Genomic DNA, 22070 nt, shown 5'->3' with positions numbered 1-22070 from the left:
TGCTGCTATTGACAGAGTGTCAGAACTGAGGGGAGATGTCTTAATCAACTTGGACACAGTGGGCATTGATTTGACAAGCTGCTGTAATGACCTTCTTGTTTTCGTAAAGGATCACTGTTTATCTGGGCCACAACTGATGCGCCGAGCATGCCTCATCGTCATGGAAACTATTATCACAGCCGAATTGAGACAGGGCCTGCTCCTTGGATCTCTCTTTTTCTCTCTTTATCTGTCACACAAACAAACAGACTGCCTCTTTTACTTTTTACACACATGCTGCCGCACATATTGATATTGATATGTTTAAGGTGATGCATTATAACCAGATGTGTGTGCGTGTGCGTGTGCGTGTGCGCGCGTACGTGTACTGTAGCCTGCACTGAATGTGCGTCTGTGCTTGATTGTGATGTCTAACACTTCCAGCGGAAGTCGTCAGGGGTCAAAAGGGAGATGCTGTAATTGGTGTCAACATCTTTCACGTCAGTGTTATGGAAATCATTACAGACTGGATGGAATGACTCTGAAGGCTCAACAATCCCAAGACAGCCGAATCATTTACTTGCCTCCCAGCTCTTTTGGAAAATTATTTTAAACATTATACCTCATTGATTTACTAAATGACCCTAAATGGCATTTAAAATGGACAGTTTTCTCTCAATGACAGCATAAAGAAGCAAAAAAAAAAAAAAAAACCCTGTAATTTGAGAAAATATATGTAAAAGAAACTAACTATAAAAGAAATTGAAACTCATTTGGACATGAACCACCTGGTTGATTACTTTTTATACGTCTTCTATTAGCCAATGCACGTTTAAAGATAGAAGAGAGAGATTTGCTTTGTGTTCAGGCCGCACACTATGTCGCCTTAAGAAAAAAAAGAAAAAAAAGACACTTGATTTGCAGGGATCTCAGGTTCAGGGTGCTGTCAGCTTCTGTCAGGGCAATCAGCAACACTCAGCTTCCCTTGAATAGCCCGCACAGCAGACGGTAAATATTATTGGCATTCTGACACCCTCTCGCTGCGACGAGGTGTGTAAAATTGTTAATAAGGAACATGATGGGGCCACTGCATGCCTGCCGTGAGAATGGAAAAAGGCTTGCTCTTGTTGGCAATTATCCAAATAACAGGATGAGGCGTCCGAGGACAGGTGATTTAAGTCCTGAGTGGTGGAGAGGTTTGTTTTGGCAGGGAGGAAGTAAAGAAAAGTCACAGGGGTCACATGGTAAACATTGTCCTTGTGCTTTGTTCCATCAGTCCTTATAAACTGTACACGGGGACCCTTGTATGCACTGTTTGGAAAAATTGCTGAAGACACTATCCATATATGAGACACTTTAACACTTGAGGGCTTTTCTGCATTATGTATGATAGCCATCTGAATGATACTAAAACAGGTAGGCTAAAGGTTGTTGGTGTGTCAGCTTTAAGTATGGCAGCTTGTTTACTGAAATCCACTGTTATTAGTTATTTCTATGCCTCCCCCTGAAAGTCTCAATGTGACACTGTGATAAGGCAAACAGCATTCCTACCTTTGCATAGAGGAGGAGAGTCATTATTTTTAAAGGCATAGTATCTCCAAGTCGCAGGAGGACACGTTGATAGCAGAATAAAGTACACAATCATAAACGTTTATGCCAGCATTTCTCACTGGATGATTACGTTTTTATGGTTCATATTCTGATATGGCTTGTTTTTGCTGCCACCGCCAGAGAAATGAGACAGGCCCATAGGTGGCATTTCTCCTTTGCTTTATGGGGAGGTGGAGAGGGAGGCGGGGGAGGGGGGGAGAGGGGGCAAGATGCCTGGAGGAGAGTCCTGCTCAGTTTCGTTCGGTAAACACACTGCCAAGCTAAATGGCTGATCAATCAATTTCAGTGGGATCGATCTGCATCAGTTCTGCCTGCATGCACACACCCGGAGCCACTTTATTGTAAATCAATCATTTTGAAAACATCTCACAGAGGGGCCCGTCCTCACTAACAAGCCATCAATTCCAGCTGCCTGTGTAGCACCCTTATCAGGCCACAAATCAGCAGCCACACAAACATCTGCTCCATTTCCATTTCCACTGCCTGCCCCCGCCCCCCATCTGCCACACTTTTTCACCCTCCTCTCCGCCCCCCGACCGCTTGTTGTGTTTTGATGGCGTGTCTGGCAAGGAGAGGAGAGGAGAGCCTGCGAATCTTCACCACACCACTTATAGATAACCCAAGGGTAATAGTGTTTGCACATTTGAGAGAGAAATGAGGACAAATGCCAGGGTGGGTCATACATTCTCCTTCTGACCGGCTGTTTGACGTTGGAGTGTGAAATTGCACACTTCAGCTGAGGAGCGCTGTAGGAGGAGTAGGGGAAGGAGGGCAGGGCCCAGAGACTTATGAGATGTCCACTGATTTTCCAGCTATGAGATAGGAGAGGGTCGTTGTCTGAGAAGTCATCCTGCCACATCATAACACCTCAGAATTGGTGCTGCTCATGATGTTTGAAGGATTCTCAGGAGATATCGCAGTACCCTTGACACAGGCGACACAGTGTTTAGTGCAGTATATCTCCAAGCAGATTATTTAAGTTGGAAAATTGCTGCGTTACATAAAGGTTAAAAATCCTTTAACTTTGGCACTATTTAATGACATGCTTATCACTGCACAGGCTTTACTTTTGACATGTTCTAGCTCTGACGGGGAAGAGGGGAAGGGGGGGTGGGGTGAAGGATTACTTTCTCAATAAATAATTTGCCTCTGCAATAACTGTATCTGTAAGCCAAATGCACATTAAGATACTCCACATCCAGATGTGATGCACATTCACAGCGCTGACATGACAGCACGGGGCAGATACCTGGTACGATGTCCTTTTGCTCATCTTCTGTGACCGTCGCCGTGGAGATATAGGAGCCAGCGTGGACAGGATGCTATTCCCACCCATCACTGTGGATCCCCACTGATTGACAGTCTGGCAGCTGAAAGTGATGGAGCAGCTAATAGCATGTCAGTAAACGTAAATCAAGACTAATGCCTGACTCAACGGATAGGCAGATTGGTGGTACGACTTGGACGGCAGGGTCACCAACCCCTCAGCGGGGTGGGAACTGGTGAAACACAGTTTACAGCCATCTGTCTCTTCCCCTGGTGATAGTCAAGGTCAGGCGCTTGGTCTATCGCAGTTTTACCGTCCCGGTGATAAAGTGGTGAAGTGACATGACTGCATTGATGTGATTTTTGATGTTGTTTTATTTCAAAGGTACTGGGTAAATAGTAACCATCTTAATCCCAGCGGTGGGACAAGTACTCACATTCTGTACTCAGGCCTTGAAACATCAAGGTCCTCAATCTGGACAATGGGGCCCTTAAAAAAAAACACGAAATGTCAAGGAAACGCTGCTCCGTTGTTGGACGTACAGAAGATAAATTGTCACTGCACAGCCATTCAAAGGACAGTAATTTAAGAAACCAGCGGCTGAAGATGATTTTCTCAGAAATACCGCAGTATTTGGTCCGAACGTGGCGGTCTGCTCATCTCATTTCAGTGCTGATTTATTGCTCAATATAATGCCGGATTTGCACAGAAGGTGCAGATTAAAGGACACTTTGCCTGGACCAACTACAATCAGCTTGTTGTCCGATATTTCGGACGACATGCTATACTCTGACTTTTTTGTCATAATTTGGATGACATGCTGTAATATGACTTTTTTTTCACATTTTGAACGACATGCTATACTCTGACTTTTTTGTCATAATTTGGATGACATATTATAGTATGACTTTTTTTTAGATATTTCATACGACATGCTATAGTATGACTTTTTTTGTCATAATTTGGATGACTTGCTATAGTATGACTTTATTTAGATATTTCGTATGACATGCTATAGCATGACTTTTTTTTTTTCATAATTTGGACGACATGCTATGTGACTTTTTTATGATTTTTTTTTTGGACGACATGTTATAGTATGACTTTTTTTCATATTTCGGACGACATGCTATATTATGACTTTTTTATGATAATTTGGACGACATGCTATGGTATGACTTTTTTATGACATGAATGGAAGTCATCCTATAGCATATTGTCCAAAATATCATAAAAAACGAGCATTGTATGTGTTAAAATGGGGCAGTGGTTAGCAGTGTTGCCTCACAGTCATAAGGGTCTGGGTTCGATACCCCGGCAGGGAGATTTTTGTGTCTTGTGCCAAAAAGTCATACTATAGTATGTCCTACAAAATCAAAAAACAAAACAAGATTGTACATGTGGTAGAATGGGGTAGTGGTTAGCAGTGTTGCCTCCCACTCATTAGGGTCCAGGTTCAATACCTCCCCTTGATGGAAGCCATTAACATCTCATGAAAATCCCCATCCTCAATGTCAAAGTTTCTGGGTTTGATCCACGGGCAGAGTGTTGTGTTTTGTACAAAATATGTTATTGCATGCTTGTCTGACTTATATGACTTTTAAACATGTTATGGAAGACTGATCAACAGTGCAGTGATTAGCATTGTTGCCTCCCAGTCAGGAAGTTCCAGGTATGCTACCACCCCTGGAAAGGAGAACATTGCTATCTCAGATATAAAAAAAGTACCATCCAGGGCAAGAATTGAACCTGTCACCTTCTGACTGGTTGGTAACAATGCTAACCACTTCACCACTGTTCTTTCTTACATAACATGAACGGAAGTCATATAAGTAATATAAGTCAGACAAAAATGCAACAAAAGCAGCACATAGGCTCAGTTCCAAGCCAGTGTTGTCATCTCACAATCAGGAGGTTCTGGGTTCAATCAGGGGCATGGAACTTAGGAGGATTGCATGTTCTTGCTTGTGGTGTGACTCTTTGTCACATTTACGACTACATGCATGATTACAGGCATGACATTTGTTTTAGATTATGGACTATATGCATGACTTAGTCATCCATAATAAGGATGACGTAGTTTACTTTTAGGTTATTATTTATGCAGGAACATGCAAATTCCACATAGAAAGTCCCAGGCAGGGATTGAACCTGGGACCTTTAGACTGAGACAACAACACTGACAACTGCACCAAAGTGCTGGCTTAGATAATATGAAAAATATTATCATATATATCATATTTCGGAGGACATGCTATAGTATGACTTTTTTTTTATGATATTTTGGACAACATGGTATAGTGTGACTTTTTTTTTATCATATTTCGGACGACGTGCTACAGTGACTTTTTTTTTAATCATATTTCAGACAACATGCTATAGTATGACTTTTTTATCATATTGTGGACGACATGCTATAGTATGACTTTTTTTTTTTTTCGCATTTCGCTCTACTGACTGACCAACACCCCGATGTACATTGCTCGCTGCCTAGCTAAGGAGGGAGCATGGGCGCAATCAAGTGTACAATTGGGACGGGGGGCACACAATTAGGTTTTCCTTAACAATGGGAAATAAATCAACAGCAAATAACAACAGACAGAACCTTTCACTGTGTTCATAAAAGGAAGATTTATTTAACACATTTTCTACTCTATATTGGGGGGACAGATCGGTATTTTCTCAGTATTGGGGGGGGGGACACGCGAATCCCCCAAAAAGGCCGTTGTCACGCCCATAATGAAATTGGATTAAAACTGTATTTACCATTCTGTAACAGTCATTTGTAAGCGCAGTTGACAAGGTGGTTGGGTGTCATCTCCCTTTTCTCAATCGGTGTCTGAATCCAGCTCAAATGAGTCTGATAGCACTACCGTTACTTCTCTGTCGATAAAGTCACGCCGGTAAGTTTAGGGAGCCACAGTCTATCACCTGTGATTGGCCTGGTCAGGCGCCACTCACAAAATAGTCAGCCAATCAGAGGAGATGCTCGTTAATATGAATGAGCCTTAGGAACACCCACTAAAAACAGCTTGTTCTCAGAAGAGCTCCACTGAGAGGTTTTAGGGAGGTGTAAAATGGTATTGAAATGTTTTTTTGACACTGAAAACCACCATCATTTCTTCATGAGGATGTCAGGACTATAAATAAAGCACCAGTAGTAACCTTACAATATGGGACCTTTAATGTACACAAAATATACGACAAATTTACAAAGGTTTTTCCTTTTTTGAGTTGAGAGGGTTTCTCTGTTTGCCTGGACTCTTTTTACTGGTTTAAAGAGACACAATTAGGAAAAGGTGTTTTCATGTGCATCCTTCCAACGATCGGGTTTGTCACATTTGGATCTAAATGCCATGACAGTTGAGGGGTTTATTCACTTATCTTGTCTGGTGACTGTTTCACAAATCTGATAGAGATGGATCATAATTTTTTACAATTTTTTGATTAGCAATTAAAATGAAAAAAATGTAATAGTTTATACAACCATTGCCTTGTCTTATTTGCTTCAGTTTTAGCAGCGCCTGGTTGTAATGCGTTACTACCCCCAGGAGGTGGCGGTAGTGCACCTAGAAGCTTTTTGCCCACTGCCACGATACAACAACAAAAAAGGAGCAGAAGAATATGTTACTACCGGGCTCTGGTCAAATGTACGTGGTGCTAATCTCAAACACAGACATGCTTCTCTTTAGCTTTGTCGAAATTTGATGCCGAAATTTGTTTTTGGTGTGAGTGGGTCTGTCTTTTTGTGTAATAGTCGAATAGTTCCCATTGTATTTTTGCTTAAAATGCCTATCCATAAAATCTGATCTGCCACTGCCACATACTTTGTGAAGCTGATTAGCTGTATTGTGAATTACTTATAATACTTAAATATAACTTATTAATAGTTGTTTAGTTTTTTTCAGTATCTGCAACTGTTGCTTATTTAGCATTGTTGAGAATATTGAGTACAGAATATATAGAAAGGCTTATTGAAACCAAGAGGTCTATTCATTATGTGAGTGAAAGTAATGCGAGTATGATCAGGAAAATCTATTGCATTTCAACTAAATTGAGTTGAATCTTGAATTGGTCAAGTATGTTCAAACACAACTATGTTCAGGAGTTTCAAAAGTAGTAATAGTAATAATAATAATAATAATTCATAAATAAATAATAATAATAATGAGGAGGAAATTGTTTTGCATGAAAAACCTTAATCTGCAAGAGCCATCACTAAACAGTATGATAGTTTCCTCTAAAATGGTAGCATAAAATGAAAAAACTCATGAAAAGTACAGATAATGTAAAATATGTAACAATACATTTGTAGTGGAGTGCAATTACAAGTACAGTACTTGTCAATGTACTTTTGACTGGCTATTTCTGGAACTAATTGAATACAATCATAGAGAACAAGGGAGAATTTCCAGGTTTAGAACACAAATACATCCATTTTAATTTGAGAAAATACAAAAAGAAACCATGTACAATCTATGTACAAACTTTTTGTACAAGACAGTATATTTATCAGCAGATTATATTTGACAGAGTCAGGTAGATCAACTCAGCACCATCAAATAATCCATTTATCCATCATATCTAGAACACATCCAAACTAATTAAACTGCTATGTCAAGCTCCTGTTTGCGGCAATGACGATGTGCCAACGAATCCTATCTGTGATACGCAAGAGCAATATCCTGAATTCTTCCTGAACTGATAGTCAGCCAAAAAAAAAGAAAGAGAATTGCAACTTTTCTTAAAACAATTGCTGAATGCAATTTTAATGTATTATTAAGACTTGAGACCCACCTCCCATCCCCATAAGTATGATATATTCTATGATATCTAGTACAATTCCCAGCAAATAAGTTATTATATCCATCTTTTACAGCAAAAAATAGATTAACAAAAATAATGCAACATACTGTAACAGCAACATATGACGCATCATAGTCTTTGATTTGTTCAGTGGAAAACAACACAGCTGATGTTACAGGCATGGGCCTTTATGTGCATCTTTCAGTCATCCATATCTCATTACACTACATGACACAACCTGATAACCTGTAACCAAGCACACAGCAGAGATGATATGTGTGGTTTGACGACTGGGGCTTGTATCTGTCCACCCCAGCAGCCCCTCAGGCGTCCTGAATGCCACTTGTCGCTTTAGTGGGACTTAATATGGGCCCTCCTCATGACCTCTTGCACTGCCTGGCACTGTACTGGCATGGAGGCATTGATGGCTTGGATGTTCTCCATGTCAGTACAAGACACCGATGTCACAGTGGAAAACACATGGACTCGGCTCCCTCAAAGCGAGCTTGTGTCCCTGAATGACTGAAGGATGCTTGCTCAACTAAACTCTTCATGGCACTTCAAAAACACTCTAAAAAACTTTAGAGGTATACAATGCAAAAACCTAAAACATCTAATAGAGACATTTGAAAAGGTGTAGGAAGGAGAGACATCTCAGTCCAGTGGTGTGAATAATGCCAGCCTGAATGAGTTGCACAATGAAAGGGTTTCAGGTACAAAAAGCACAGTAATCAAGTATAATGAAAATAAATGGTGCATTAATTTGCGAGTTTGTGTTAATGCCAGTTTGCAGCATGTGCCGTTTTTATTTCTGAGCAATGCTATGTTTAAGTACCTCAAAAATACTCTGTAAACAAATAGGAAGCAGTTGTGACAGTTTGTGACAGATAATGACGAGCTGACAAAATGGAATGTAAACCCTGCAATAACACAAAGTAATAAAAACAGGAAAACTAAAGGATGTTCTCTCTTTTGATAACAATTGCTGAATTGGTGCTACCTTCCATCTCAGTGATGGCTGTTAAACCAGATCGAATTCCGCCTGACGTTTCCTTGTGTCACATACAGTACTTGAATAGTCTCCGTATTCCTTCGTATCCAAGATCTTTCATTTTCGAGATACACGTTTGTCTTTTTTTTGGTCTTTTTTTTTTTATTAACATAACAATCAGTTTGTCGATTCTATGTATAATGAGTCATTGCCATTATCAAATATTAATAATTCCTTATTGTTCAGGTTAGCAAGTATGCCATTAACAACCCAATTATACATATGTTTTACTCATATTTTCTGAAAAGAAATCTATCTGCTACAATGTGTGACAACGATGTAATCACAGTTCAAAAGTTCACTTCAGGACAATGTGTATGAGGCTTCAGTATAGTTGCACCACACCTAATAGACAGACATTGAAGCTCAGATCATTTTCTTTGAGAAAGAAATGTGGTCTATATAATGGGTTGAGTTTACACACACATATTTAGCACAATATCATCTTTTTCCGTATTCTAAAATTGTTCTCTATTTTTTTTTAAATGACTTTTCCTTTACAGTCTTATAGAGGAGCGTCACTGCAATAAACAGCAAGCGTCTCCCCGTCATATTTGAAATTATATTTAGAGGGAAACACCAGCACACTGTGCTGTAGTGTACACACTCTTCCTCCACACCAGGGACCTAATTTAGGTCAAACACATCCAATGAAGGTCATTCAGTTCTGGCCTGCACACAGTGGGAGTGACTCTGTACTCTTCTAGTCATTATTACCACTCTGATCTGCTCTCCAATTAAATACAACATTTACCCCCCCAAAACATAATTTCTTTACAACTACCTTTCCGTACGCATGTTCTCAGCTAGGGACGCTTAGTAGTAGACACATTATTTAGTACACACTGCATCTGCGCAACTAAAGGAGGCTTCAGCTGAGCCGAAATTAATTTCTACAAGCACTCAACAGGGCCGAGCTGCCAGGCTGAAGATGGTGGTTTCACAATGCAAGCTAGTCTAAGTTTTAATAGCTCCAGAGTGATGCAGTTTGTTAATAAGGGGCCAAGTGGATAAAAAAATAATTATTTGTTTTAATACAATGTGAAATAAATTGTGATAAACACTAAATCCTTTGATATGTAGTTGTAATTAAAGATATTAATTGAGTGTATCTCTGAAAGTACTTTTCACTTGGTTCTTCACTAGAAAAATAAGTACAAATTGATTATGTTCATGGATATAAAATAAATATGTTTAAATGTAGAAATCAAACTACATATTTGTATGAAGTTTAGTATTAGGAGTACAAGGCTACCAGGTCAATTCTCGGTGTCACAGCTGGAATTGGATCTACGAGTGCAATAGCAGGTGCAAAATACTCGTGTTGCACGCAGGCTAGCATAAAGAACACATGTTCCTTGTCAATGTTCTTATTAGCAGTCTGTGGCATGGTTGCATTTCCACCAACTATGCTTGAGCATTTCCCCACGTTAGAGGACCGAACACAGCAGCTTAACTCCTGAGAGTTTTGAGACGTGTCATATCTGGATTGGCAACAGAGAACATCCAAGCTCTTTACTGCCTCTGTGCCAACCCTGTGCCAGGCAGTTGCTCTGATCAAAGAAGGACCCATTTATGCCCACTTTTATGCGATATGTGGCATTCCTTTCCTCAGACTTAAACTTTATGTAACAAACAAAACATTCAGAAAAATACACCACTCTTTTTTGTGATCCCAATTCTGCCGCAGATATTGCGGCATTGCGTTTAGAGTGGGCACGCCAGCTGCTGTTTGTGTTCCGCTCAATCATAGTTGGGGATTTTGGTTCGGTTTTGGATGCAACTTCATGTCTTTGTTAGTAGATCCAAATCCTTTAGACGCTCCTACTGTTTGTTTCGACTGTTACTTTTTTTTTTTTTTTTTTTTTTTTTAGAGCTAAGATCCCACATGCTGATCCTTCAAAGATGCGCCATCACATATAAACCAATGAGTGGGGTGGGAGACGGCACTAATAAGAGCAACACCAGAAGGACAAGTGGCTGCGATGCGCACACACACACATATGCACAGCGTGTACATGAGCACTCCTGAATGCATAAAGGACAGGGAAGGTTGTTTTTCACCCTTCTCATGTATTCAGGTGAATCAACCACACGATATCTATTGTAAAGGGGACTCAGGCACATATCATGCGAGCTTAAAACGGAGTCACAGTCTTTGTATCTGACGTATCAGCAGAAGACATGTAGGTACAGGGTTCTCTTTCAGCCACGACACACCAACACTGCACCATTCTTTGAGTTTTTAGATCACTGTTTTGTAAGATGGTTTTGTTCTGCAGGCCTGGATTGCTCCCACTCAACACGATGGGTCAAGGTAAAGTAGCAAATCTTAAGCAATGACATGACGTATAACAAACCAAGAACAAGCTTAATATGCCTCCGAAGCCAAGCATCCCTTCCTTCCTTTCTTCCCTCCGTCATCTCCTCAGATACATTTTATTGGAGAGTGGGGGTCTGATGTTTCCAGTTGTTCTGTCAAAAGAAACTTGTTCAGTTTTAGTGCAAATAAAACAGAAGCAGACAGGAGATATGATGCCAATGAACCCAGCTGGTTCGATGTGACGCATCTGGGTGAATCTTTGGGAGATGATATGATCAGTTTATCGCTGCAACCCTCATCCTCCAATAACCAGTCGCCTTAGCCATGGAATCTGGTCACATGAAGAGGTGAACTATTGCAAAGAATTACAGGAAGTACTCTTTTTTTTTTTTTTGTGAACTCTTAAAATAATTCCAAAAAGTGCTAGGGGGGAGGGACTGTACAATCGTTATTTGATTGTCATTATGTACATCTCTATGGATACATTAATAAATAAAACAATGTCCAAGAGCATGGAAGTAACATTAAAGGTATACACATAGGAGGTCCCTTCCAGTCTGGGCTCCCGTCCAACCCTCGATTAGAAGAATGAGTGAAGAGAAATCTGGTAGTCTTCAACATCCCTGTCATTATCATCATCATCCCTCCTCCACTGGTGATCTCTTGAAAGAGGATACAGATGTCTGGTGAGTCAGCAAGAAAACCTGGTGTTCAGCATTCATCTTCAACTTCTCTGATTGGTGGAATCAGACTACTAGTGGATTTGTATTGGTTGACTTGGTTGGCCATGTGAGTGCTCATGGGCTTGATCTGAATGTTCCGTGGGTAGGCATTTTCTGGTTCATCTGTAAACCATTTCTTTTCTGAAGGGGGACAAGGCGGGAGAGGAAGAAAACAAAGAGTTAGTTTGAAAAAGTATGTAACATTGGGTTATTTTCAACCATACTGCCTCAGTTTAAGTAAGATTAAGATTTGCATGGCATTCTTTGTGATTAGCATCAAACTGTGAGGTCCAGTTTCAGTTTGGTGTGTTGAGCCAATTTGAAGTTGACATGTTGGCATTGTTGATTTCCAACACGATTTTGTAAGTTCATGGATATAATTGTAATTAATCTTGTGATCAATAATACTTTTTTTTTGTTTATTTAGCATGGTATAATATTGTCACTTAAGTGTTACAGGGTTGGGTCCCCCAAATGACAAATATTTATTTGTTGTTTCTCTTGGTACCCAAAAGACAGCTTTGATTTGATTTACAGGTTTTGAGACATCCATCTCTTACAGTCAAGTATGTAATGTAGTTTGTCTTTCTTCCAAAAAATTCATCTGTATAAAGGCTAGTGAGTGTATTCTGTTAACCATCCAGACTGAACATGTGGCAGGACTGCATGCAAAGTCGATGCAAAGACGCGAGTATACACCGAGTATACAGTCGGCAGTTTGCCTGGGGCAGTGTGAAGTGTGGTGAATGTTGAAAATGTTTTGAACTCGAGCAAAAAAAATCAACATTTATCCCAAGGTTGTGTGCCTCTAATTTATATGTGTATGAATTTAAAAGAACTGAAGGAAAATTATAGAAAGGGCCTGCGTCCCTGATGAATTTTGACAGTATGCTACGTATAACAGTATACTAAAGGATGTAGAAATCCTGTTATGATCTTCAATACCATCAAAAATATATGCACATATTAAAATGGCACAGAGGAGCTCATTTAATGTAATGTACTGCACAACTTGTGCCACCATAGGTCAGTCATGATACGGGCATTTAGCATATTGCAGCTACCGGTGAGGATACAAGACCTCCTTGTTTGTTAATATTTAGGGTTCAGATCTGGTAATTCAGGTCAGACAGCTGTTATTATCGAGCCTGGCTCCACCTGACTTTTGCTCACAGCTTCAGTCTTCACTGTGATTACAGTCTGGAAACCCTGTTCATATTAGCATTTGGTCAGCCCCTCTAACGGGTGTGTGGCGTACATATGTCATCTGGTTGTCAATGCCAATTGGTTAAAGCCTGCTACTTTCAAAATTAACCCAAGGTTTATGTCCATTAGGATGCAACGAAACAATCCTCAATGGAGCATAACCAGACCCATATAGTCACGCAATGAATTGGGGTCTTGCCATACCAGGCTAGCTACCATTGCTCCCAATTAAAATCAAACAAGGTATATATGCTCGACTCCTTTGTAAAATACCTTGTTGATTAGGTCTGCTAGACATACGGCGCTAAACCAAAGGCTCATTCATTACTTTCAATACTTTAATTAGGCTGAATTAATCAGCCTTTTCCAATTTGTATAGTCAGCTTTTCTATCTTGTTAAGCCAAAATATGTTGTTGCCCATATGGGTGTGCCTATTCCCAAAAATACCATAACCCACTAAACAGCAATTTGTAAATGGCACTAAAGATCAGAATGGTTGTTTTACTCTGTTAAAGGCATTTTTTTTTTAAATTGCAAAGGCTACATTATAATTTAAGTCAAATGGGTTTAATCCTTGCAGGATTGTGGTAAATAATTAAACACTCCCAAGGCCTGTGCTGTGAGGACAACAAATTAAATTCCATTCCCTTCCATTACATTTGAGTGGTTGCAGAAATCATAGAAATGGATACGTGTAAGCCTGCTCAACGAAAACCTTAAACTGTCTTTATGGCTGTTTTGCAGTATTGTTACTGTATGTAAGGAATGCAATTTGGATGATTTTGTTCTTAAGCTAATAATGTGCAAAGTATACAATATCCTACGCAGTCACATTTCATAGTAAGCTTTGTAAGGTTTGAAAGAGTTGGATGTGTCATTTTGGAAACAATCTCTTAATGTTTAAGTAGGCTATGAGAGCACCATTTCAGAGTATGCCAGCTGTCAGAAGTTTGTAAACTCTCTCCCAGCACTTCACAGGCGTCTCCAATGCCATTCAATATGTCACTTCCTTTTGGGTGAAGTTGTAATATCAAATTTTTAACTTTGCTATGTGGAGCAAACCTTGAGAGCTTGTGTGTGTGTGTGTGTGTGTGTGTGTGTGTGTGTGTGTGTGTGTGTGTGTGTGTGTGTGTGTGTGTGTGTGTGTGTGTGTGTGTGTGTGTGTGTGTGTGTGTGCATATGTTGGTCTAAATGCAGGCTTCCATATGTGGAGATTCATTTGTGCACGCTTGTGTGTGTGTGTGTGTGTGTGTGTGTGTGTGTGTGTGTGTGTGTGTGTGTGTGTGTGTGTGTGTGTGTGTGTGTGTGTGTGTGTGTGTGTGTGTGTGTGTGTGTGTCAGCAAGCTTAAGGCTGCAGGGCTGTGTGTTACAGCACCGCCATTTGATGTGTAGAATTGTGCCTGAGGTGAAGCAAGATGTCTGCCATCTCTCTCCAGAGTCTGCTGCTGATACGGTGAACTTAGTGATGTCGCCTCAAACCACCATATCAGGTGTGCATGGTTACAAGGAGGGAAACTTAGAGACTCATATCCCCCTTCAATTTAAACTTTAAATTGGTCACACCTCCCACTTTCTTGGTGTGACTGATGGCACAGGGCTGGACACACTTTCTTAAAGTTCTGTGAAGAAGTAAGCAATTTGGCTGCATCAGGGGGATTTGAATCAGTCTGACCTACATGTGAGCTATGGTGTAGGCTTGTACAGTTGGAAAACATGTTGTATTTTATGCTGATGCAGCTATAATAGTAACCTACTGTCCTCAATGGGAGCATAAATATGACAGTCTGCTACAGTCATCTGATAGGATTCAATAGGAGGGAAGATGCGCAAACACACAGACCTCTCACACAATGCAAACCATCTCAAGTTCAAATAAATCATAAAAAGGCATGATAAATAATGGAAAGAAACAATGTGAAAAAGGATTGTTCTGGAGGAAAAGAAAAACTCATATCATCAAGTAAATAAGTGAGGTAAAGGCACAAAGAAAGAGGGGGGGGGGGAAGGAGGGTTTTGTCTCAACCTCATGCAATGTGGAGATGGTCCTGATCATGGCAGGGAGGAGGCAGGAGCAGCAGCAGACATTTTGCTTTCCAGATGAAAGCAAAACTTAAACTGAGGCATGGTTTACTTAACATTTGAAGAATGTGATAAATAAAACAAACTCCCCTCGTCATAACAATATCCTCAGAGGACATAGTTATGATCAGAACCCCAGGTAAAGGTTGCTAAGTCATGCAGAATCGTTAACTTGCATACCTTGGCCCATTCTATTCATCCTTGTTGCACTTCAGAAAGAGAGGTAAGTAATCTACTGTAAGTAAGTAGTATTTACAGTCAATACACAACTGAAAAATGACTACCAGTCCACCTAATGCTTACATATGGTAACTACAGTATTTGGACTATATAATACATCTTAATTGTAAGATGTACTGAGGGCTTATCGTCTACCATTTAATAATTCTTGAGTACGATCGTAACAAATCTGCATGCTTTTAGAATATGTCACGATTTCAAAATTACTTAATTTTTCCAGATCATAGATAGATTCAAAATTTATCGGGGAGAGAAGAAGGAATATATAACATGTAGGTCAAAATATTTCACCAAATTCAAAATAATCTTATAATAGTATGATAAACATAACAGGAAATAAAAGCCTGCTCAAGAGGGCTACCAACATGGACATGCAGTAAAGCAGTACAGATGCACCATGAATAACAAAATATCAACACTGCTGAAGGATGATCAGTAATGTCAAACCAAATTTGCTTTATAATCAATATCAGCTCTAGTAGGCAAATCACAATACATTACATCCATGATCCAGGCGTACTGATCATGTGCACAAATATCCAACAAACAACAGTTATTTACTCCACAAATACTACGAGTTAGACACAAAACAGCTAAATATTAAGACAGATAATCCTCTGATAATCCTCTGTCAGTATGTTGTTTGGTCTACCAAACAACATACTGAGTGTGTTGTGGTTGAGGCCTTTACTGTAAGCTAGTTTCCAACCACAAAGGCTGTGCCATCCAAACAAGTGATTTTAATGTTTACAATGCCAAAAAATTTAACTTGGAAGGAAAGATTCTCAACAGTCTTTGAGTATAATAAATGAGTCCAGCTTTCCACAAAGTGAGTTTACCAATTTGCTAATGTCATGTTATGATTGCTGTGATGTGAGAGTGAAGACCACATGCAGATGATTATGAAAGAAACACACACAAACACTGGGCATGGACACAGCACAAACACACAACACACAGTAATCATCAGTGCATGTGTCATCACGGTCTGCACACAAACACACACGCACCTATATCAGATAAAAGTCGGGTATAAAACACTACAAACATGCACTGTAAAACTGCACAGGACATGGGAGTGCACGTACTTCTGTTTGTCGCGGGCCTCCCGGGTCTTGCTGCTGCGGTTCTGCCGGTTGGAGGGGGGGATGGAGTGCACGGAGGAGCTCTTTTTGCTGGAGGAATGGGAGGAGTGGGAAGAGTGGGATAAGCTTGTCCGCGACTGGCCAGCGTTGTGGTCGAACTGCATGAGGCAGAAGATCAGGTCTGTGGGCACCAGCTCAAACTCGTATGGAGGGTTTGTGATCACATATCTATGCAGAAAACAAAAGTTAGAAAGGATTAAACTTTCATACATCAAAGAAAGACAAGAATTGTTGAACTATAAAGGAGAGTGTTGTTTAGTTTACTGAACAACAACAACGATCAACGTCGTGTTTTCACAGTATATCACAGCAATTCTTTTTTTTCTTGAATGACTGGACCTTTATATTGGTTTACAGTGGCTTATTCTAATGTGAGAAGTACGTAAAATATTTTAAAAAAAACATTACAATGTTATCATGTATATATTCTATACCTTAAATTCAAAGTAATCGCATACACTCTGAGTATTTCAACATATTTTCTGCTGAATTGATGGAGTAAGCTACCAGTTTTACCACCACTGGGAACAACAGTGGCTCACCAAACTTTACAATGGATAGTCTTTACTGTTTACAATGGATTTTTTTTTAAACTCCAAAACTTTCCAAACAGAAGACACAACCTGTTACAGTTATAACTGTTATCTACCTGGCTAGCTAGCTAGCATGCCGTTAAGGTGGTGTAATTTAGTGATCATATACCTTGGCCTTTTAATTTCACTTATTTCTCACTGTACTCATTTGTTTTTGTGATGTTTGTGAAATAACTGCTCGCACACTTCAATTCTGCCTTTGGAAGGACTAAAGTCTATCTATGATCCTTATCACTCATTTTATTACATCAAAATATTCCTTTTGACAATGAGCAAAAGCTGATACTGTACCGTTTTGTGCACGGGCTTGGTGCATTGAGATGAGCATCTCTTAATCTGTAGATTCCAAAACACAGCATGTTGTATGTCTTCAACGCTTTGCAGAACAAATCCCCATAGCAGCCGCCATCCTGATGAACAACAGAGCAAAGGCACCATCAGTGTGTTTCAGGTTATCGTGACGATCTTGTTTATTGGCAGGAAAAATTAATTCTCTGCAAAGTTGTCGTTGAAGTTCATGTGTTCTGCAATGTTCTGCATCAGTTCTTCCTAGCTATTATGCCATAATTATTTCTAGAAAAGAATAAATCAGTTCAAAATTGAAAGTTCTGTTTGACAGTAAACAAAATACAATTGGAACCAAATGGTCCTGGTATGTCCTTGGTGGTGTTCATTGTTATCTCCGAAGCGCTCTTGCCTCCCCACCAAATATGGCCAGCTTTGCGTGATCACTGTTCTTCACATCGAATTAAGAACCGCAAGGAGCGGAGACGGCCAGATGTGTGCTGCTGGGTTGTGCCAAAACGCGTCATCTCCACTTAAACATCCACTTACCCCCAAGTCAGCAAATGGCCCGTCGTAGAGGGCTAGCTGGGCGACGCGACACCTGTCTCTGTTGGCCAGTGTCTGCGGTGTGCTGTAGCCTCCTCTGAGAGCGTTTTCTTCAGCCAACAGGGCCTCCAGCTCCGGCGTAGCTCCCCCTGTGACCAGCGTTCGAATCAGTGTAAGGATATTATCATTGAAGTATGTCTGGGAAGAAGAGAGAGGGGATCTCTGTAAGCAGACGCCATTAGAGTCACAAGGTGGGAAAAAAAAAGCACAGCCCGTTATGTACAACCTCAGACTACCTTCTAACATCGAACTGCCTGAGATGAGGAGACAGGCTGTGGAAGATTGTGTTCCAGTCCCATTATAGCATTATTTTCAACAGCTTTAAAGGTCCGGTTCATCATATCACTTCAAACTGATTTTCTCACTTCCATCCAGTGTCATCTCACCATGAATATAGGTTGTTTTTTTGTTGTTGTTGTTGTTGTTGTTTTACTTAGGTTATATACGTTTGAGATTTCGATTTTGGCAAATTCCCTGTTAAAATTCAACAGCAATATGTCTCAATCAGATAGTCATAATCAATGTCCCTGTTTCTGTGGATAATCCACAGATATCACAGTTTACTGTACATTTTTACCTACTTTAGGTCGACAAAATAGTCCCTAAGAAAAGTGCAGGCAACTTTCTGTTACATGAAGTATCAAGGACACGTTTTGAAAAAAGATATTGCAATTTTTGAATGGCATTTTTCAAAGTTTTGAGCACCAAAAGTAAAATTCAGTTCACCTCCACATTTTCGTGGAGGGGAAAAATTGGAGATTAATAATAATAAAAAAAACTAAAATAAAACTATCTATGTGACTAGACACCACTATTTATCAGTGCAAATATATACTGTGATTTATTGGTGAATATGTATTCTCTTTAAAGAAGATACAGGAATTTTTCAAATTTGAGGGAGACATGGTCAACATGATCGTCACAAAGCACTATTCTGTCCTCTGTGAACACTACACACTGTATGATGTCTGCTTTCCCTTCTGAAGCAACGGTTTGACTGCGCTCTGTGGGTGTCAGGTTCTCTTGTCCTTCAAGCCGATCAGGACCTGCTTTTGCCACGTGTGAAGACAGCCGATGTCACTCGGCAGCCGGGCCAGAGTGGCAGCGCCTCTCACTGGGCCCCTGACAGGCCTGCAGAGGCTCATGATGGATGAGCAGTGTCCATTAGCTGGCTTCACCTCTGACCAGTGCCAGACTACAGCTGACGCCTGCTCTACTCCCTGCTCAGCTCAGCTCTGCACGCTTCTCTAACCCCTCATTCACAGAGAGGACTGCTGGAATTAAGCCATCACAGCACCAGAGGGGGGAAAAAAAACACAGTTAGCCATGAAAGAGCGCTGGGAGGAAGAGGAGGAGGGGAAGGGGTGTGGGGGTTGGCATTATTTGTCGAATATAATTCCCCCCCATCTCCTCCTTTATCTTATCTCTAGTACAGTGATGACATTGTCAAGAGATGAAAGTGTTTTTCTTATGTCATCGCCATTTACTGACCTTCTACACTTCCATTGTTAAAAGATCTGATAAGGCTCTTGAAAGTTAAATTCATAATACTTAAGATCAGGACTGATACCAACAATTTTTCTTTTGATATCAGTGGAGTTGGCAGGCATATGTGATCAATGTTCTCTACCGTTTCATTTGCCAACTGCTGCCTTCTTGAAATGCCAAAACTGTGCATCGACTGAAACTTATCGTTACACTTAACCCGCAGAAGTTTTTATTGACACCAGCTGCAAAAGAGAGAGAGACTCACTCACACACACACCGTAAACTCTGCTCGCTTGGTACAAAGTTGATGAGAAGCATTTCTTTAGCTTCATCTTTGAGATGAGGGCTGTTGTTTGCTCTGCACGTTAACAACAAACTTCAGTTGAACAAAGCTAGCCATTGATACTGGTGCCAGTACTTGGTCTTCTGCACCTTTTGTTGTTTATTGGCGGTTGGCAAAAAGCTTTTAGGTGCTTTACCGCCACCCTTTGGAGGTAGTGAAGCATCACCAACATGCAACAGTAAAAACAAGGAAACTAAGAGAGTAGTTGAATAAAGTTTTCTCTTTTTTTTTTCAAACTTATAAGGACTTTTGGAAAATTATGACCAAGCCCAAGATAATACATCTGAAAAAAAAAAATTGTTCAAGTAATTTGAAAATAGCTTTCTAATTTAAATTCATGGTAAAATGACAAAATTATTTAGCAAACAGTACAGACATGACCACAGATGAAGGAAATGAACATGACAAAAATACTGCATTGTGGTGCCACTAACTTCTATAGTTTTCTTTGGTCCATCTTTTGTGATTAACTTGGAGGCTCACCTCTTTCCTTTATCATGTAGTTTCTATCAGTGCAACAGCATGCAACCGTGGCTTCAACATCACCATGCACTTTGTGTCATTTTTTCATTTAATTTTTTTGAAAGTCTGAATATTACTCATTTAAAACATTCAAACCCAGAATAATTTCGAAAAAAAAAAAAAATTATAAAATGTGTAGTAAAATGTGAGATTTTGAAAAACAGATTTAAAAAAAAAAAAAAAAAACCACTCCAACCCAGTGGGTTTACAGTGTGTTTGAGAACTCACCGCACTCATCAGGGAGTCGAGTACACTGACAGCGAAGGCGGTGCCGCAGGCGAAGGGCTGAGTGAGGTACAGCTCTGTGTCTGGGTCGTCATCATCATCTTGGTCCAGGAACTGAACGTTGGAGTCGTTCACTGCGAGAGGGGAAACGAAGCTGAGTTAGAGGAGGGCACTGTGAGATGCACACACTTGAACATTGACACCAACACACCTGAGAGTTTAGGACTTCTTTTTTATTTGAGTTATATTTGAAAAGATAAAAAAATGTATATTGATACTGTGAGAGAAAAGTCTCAGGTATATAGGTATTGATGGAGGGTTGGAACTTACAATATAATGCAACATCAGGCGCACACTAGATTTTGCGTCTACACTTAAAATGTGTACAGCTGCATTAAAGTTTTAACCACAAAACTCAAACAAAAACGTAATTTCTTCTCCAAACAATTGACATGATTTTGATCGACTTGTCTGAATTACCAGACATGCTAAAAAAAAATAAGCTAAATATGTTACCTCTGGTTTATTTTTTTTGACCATGTATTTTATAATTGTTTGGAATGTGAAAAAAAGTGTTTTTGACTTTTTGAGTAAAAATTATTCTTCATCTTGAATATTATATATAGTTAACGTCTATAACATGCAAGGTGCAGTTCATACATTTCGAGAAACAACTTCAGGAAAAAATATATTAAGAGCATATAATGCATACACAGTGATAACCATTGCAGAAGTCCCCAATCTCAGTTGCAACTTTATCTTTGTTTTTAACAGAAAACCACATATTGTATATATTGCAATACTCAAACAGATGAATTCTCAGTCTTAGGGTAGTGTTACATGCATAGATTATAATATATGTACATTTTTTAAAGAAAAACAGTATATAGGTATTTATTGATGTATTCAGTAAACATAGTAAAAAATTGAGACTTCAACAATGGCTACTATCTCACAGAACAAAATCATGCACTTATAAAGTCATGCAATGTTTTACAGAGTTTTCCTTGATGGATGTGTTTGTCACATCATCATCACCTTTGGAGAACTACTTCTCACATATTTACCTGTGCCCTGAAAGTCAAATCAAAGCCAGGTAACAACACACTTGTTCACGTCATGATCAACAATAAATCAGGTCTGCTAAATTAATTAAATGGCACGGTGTGAATGAACATAACCAAATAATGAAAGAAAAAGGATATTTTTTTCATCTCTCATTTGTAACAAATGTATAGAGTCCTCCCTGCAGTGCATCTCTTTTCTCTTAAATTGTATGTCTAGCAGCAGTGGGCAGCAAAAGGGTCTAAAAAACAACAATACTTGAAAAACATTGTTGTTTGACTTGAGCAATATCTGCGCTTCAGAGATATGGGAGAGAAAAAAAGAAAAAAAGTGGAAAATGAATTTAAAAAATAAATAGCGGAAAAGACGGATTGAACATGAGTTTTTTGTTTTTTGGAAATCTGATTTCTTCCCTGGCTCCCTGTGAGCTGTGGAACAGAAACGTCAGTCAAGGCGCTTGTCAAGACAAGGGGCTGATGCAAACGATCCCGGGCCAAAGGAGTGAACGGGGCT

General features: G+C 39.7%; 1 protein-coding gene across 21 annotated transcripts in view; it reads right to left on the bottom strand.

Moving 5' to 3' along the window:
- Positions 1-7273: 7273 nt before the first annotated feature.
- kcnma1a (potassium large conductance calcium-activated channel, subfamily M, alpha member 1a) overlaps positions 7274-22070 on the bottom strand; it is a 146328-nt gene continuing 131531 nt past the window's right edge. For 15 of the 21 annotated variants that reach the window (XM_069692731.1, XM_069692713.1, XM_069692714.1 and 12 more), the window contains 6 exons: positions 20496-20626; positions 17858-18052; positions 17315-17433; positions 16374-16598; positions 15226-15254; positions 7274-11900 (listed from right to left, as the gene is read on the bottom strand). In XM_069692731.1, the coding sequence (XP_069548832.1) occupies positions 11749-11900; positions 15226-15254; positions 16374-16598; positions 17315-17433; positions 17858-18052; positions 20496-20626 (851 nt within the window). In that variant the 3' untranslated portion in view covers positions 7274-11748. The remainder of the gene's footprint in view (positions 11901-15225; positions 15255-16373; positions 16599-17314; positions 17434-17857; positions 18053-20495; positions 20627-22070) is intronic. The other 6 variants (XM_069692720.1, XM_069692725.1, XM_069692734.1 and 3 more) reach the window with 1 other exon arrangement.

Source organism: Brachyistius frenatus, unplaced genomic scaffold, assembly GCF_029030835.1.
Source record: "Brachyistius frenatus isolate BFR_SWC_R1_liver_20210118 unplaced genomic scaffold, ASM2903083v1 Contig_13, whole genome shotgun sequence".
Lineage (NCBI taxonomy): Eukaryota > Metazoa > Chordata > Actinopteri > Embiotocidae > Brachyistius > Brachyistius frenatus.
The sequence above is the reverse complement of the archived record's forward strand: the minus strand, read 5'-3'. Positions and strand labels throughout refer to the sequence as shown.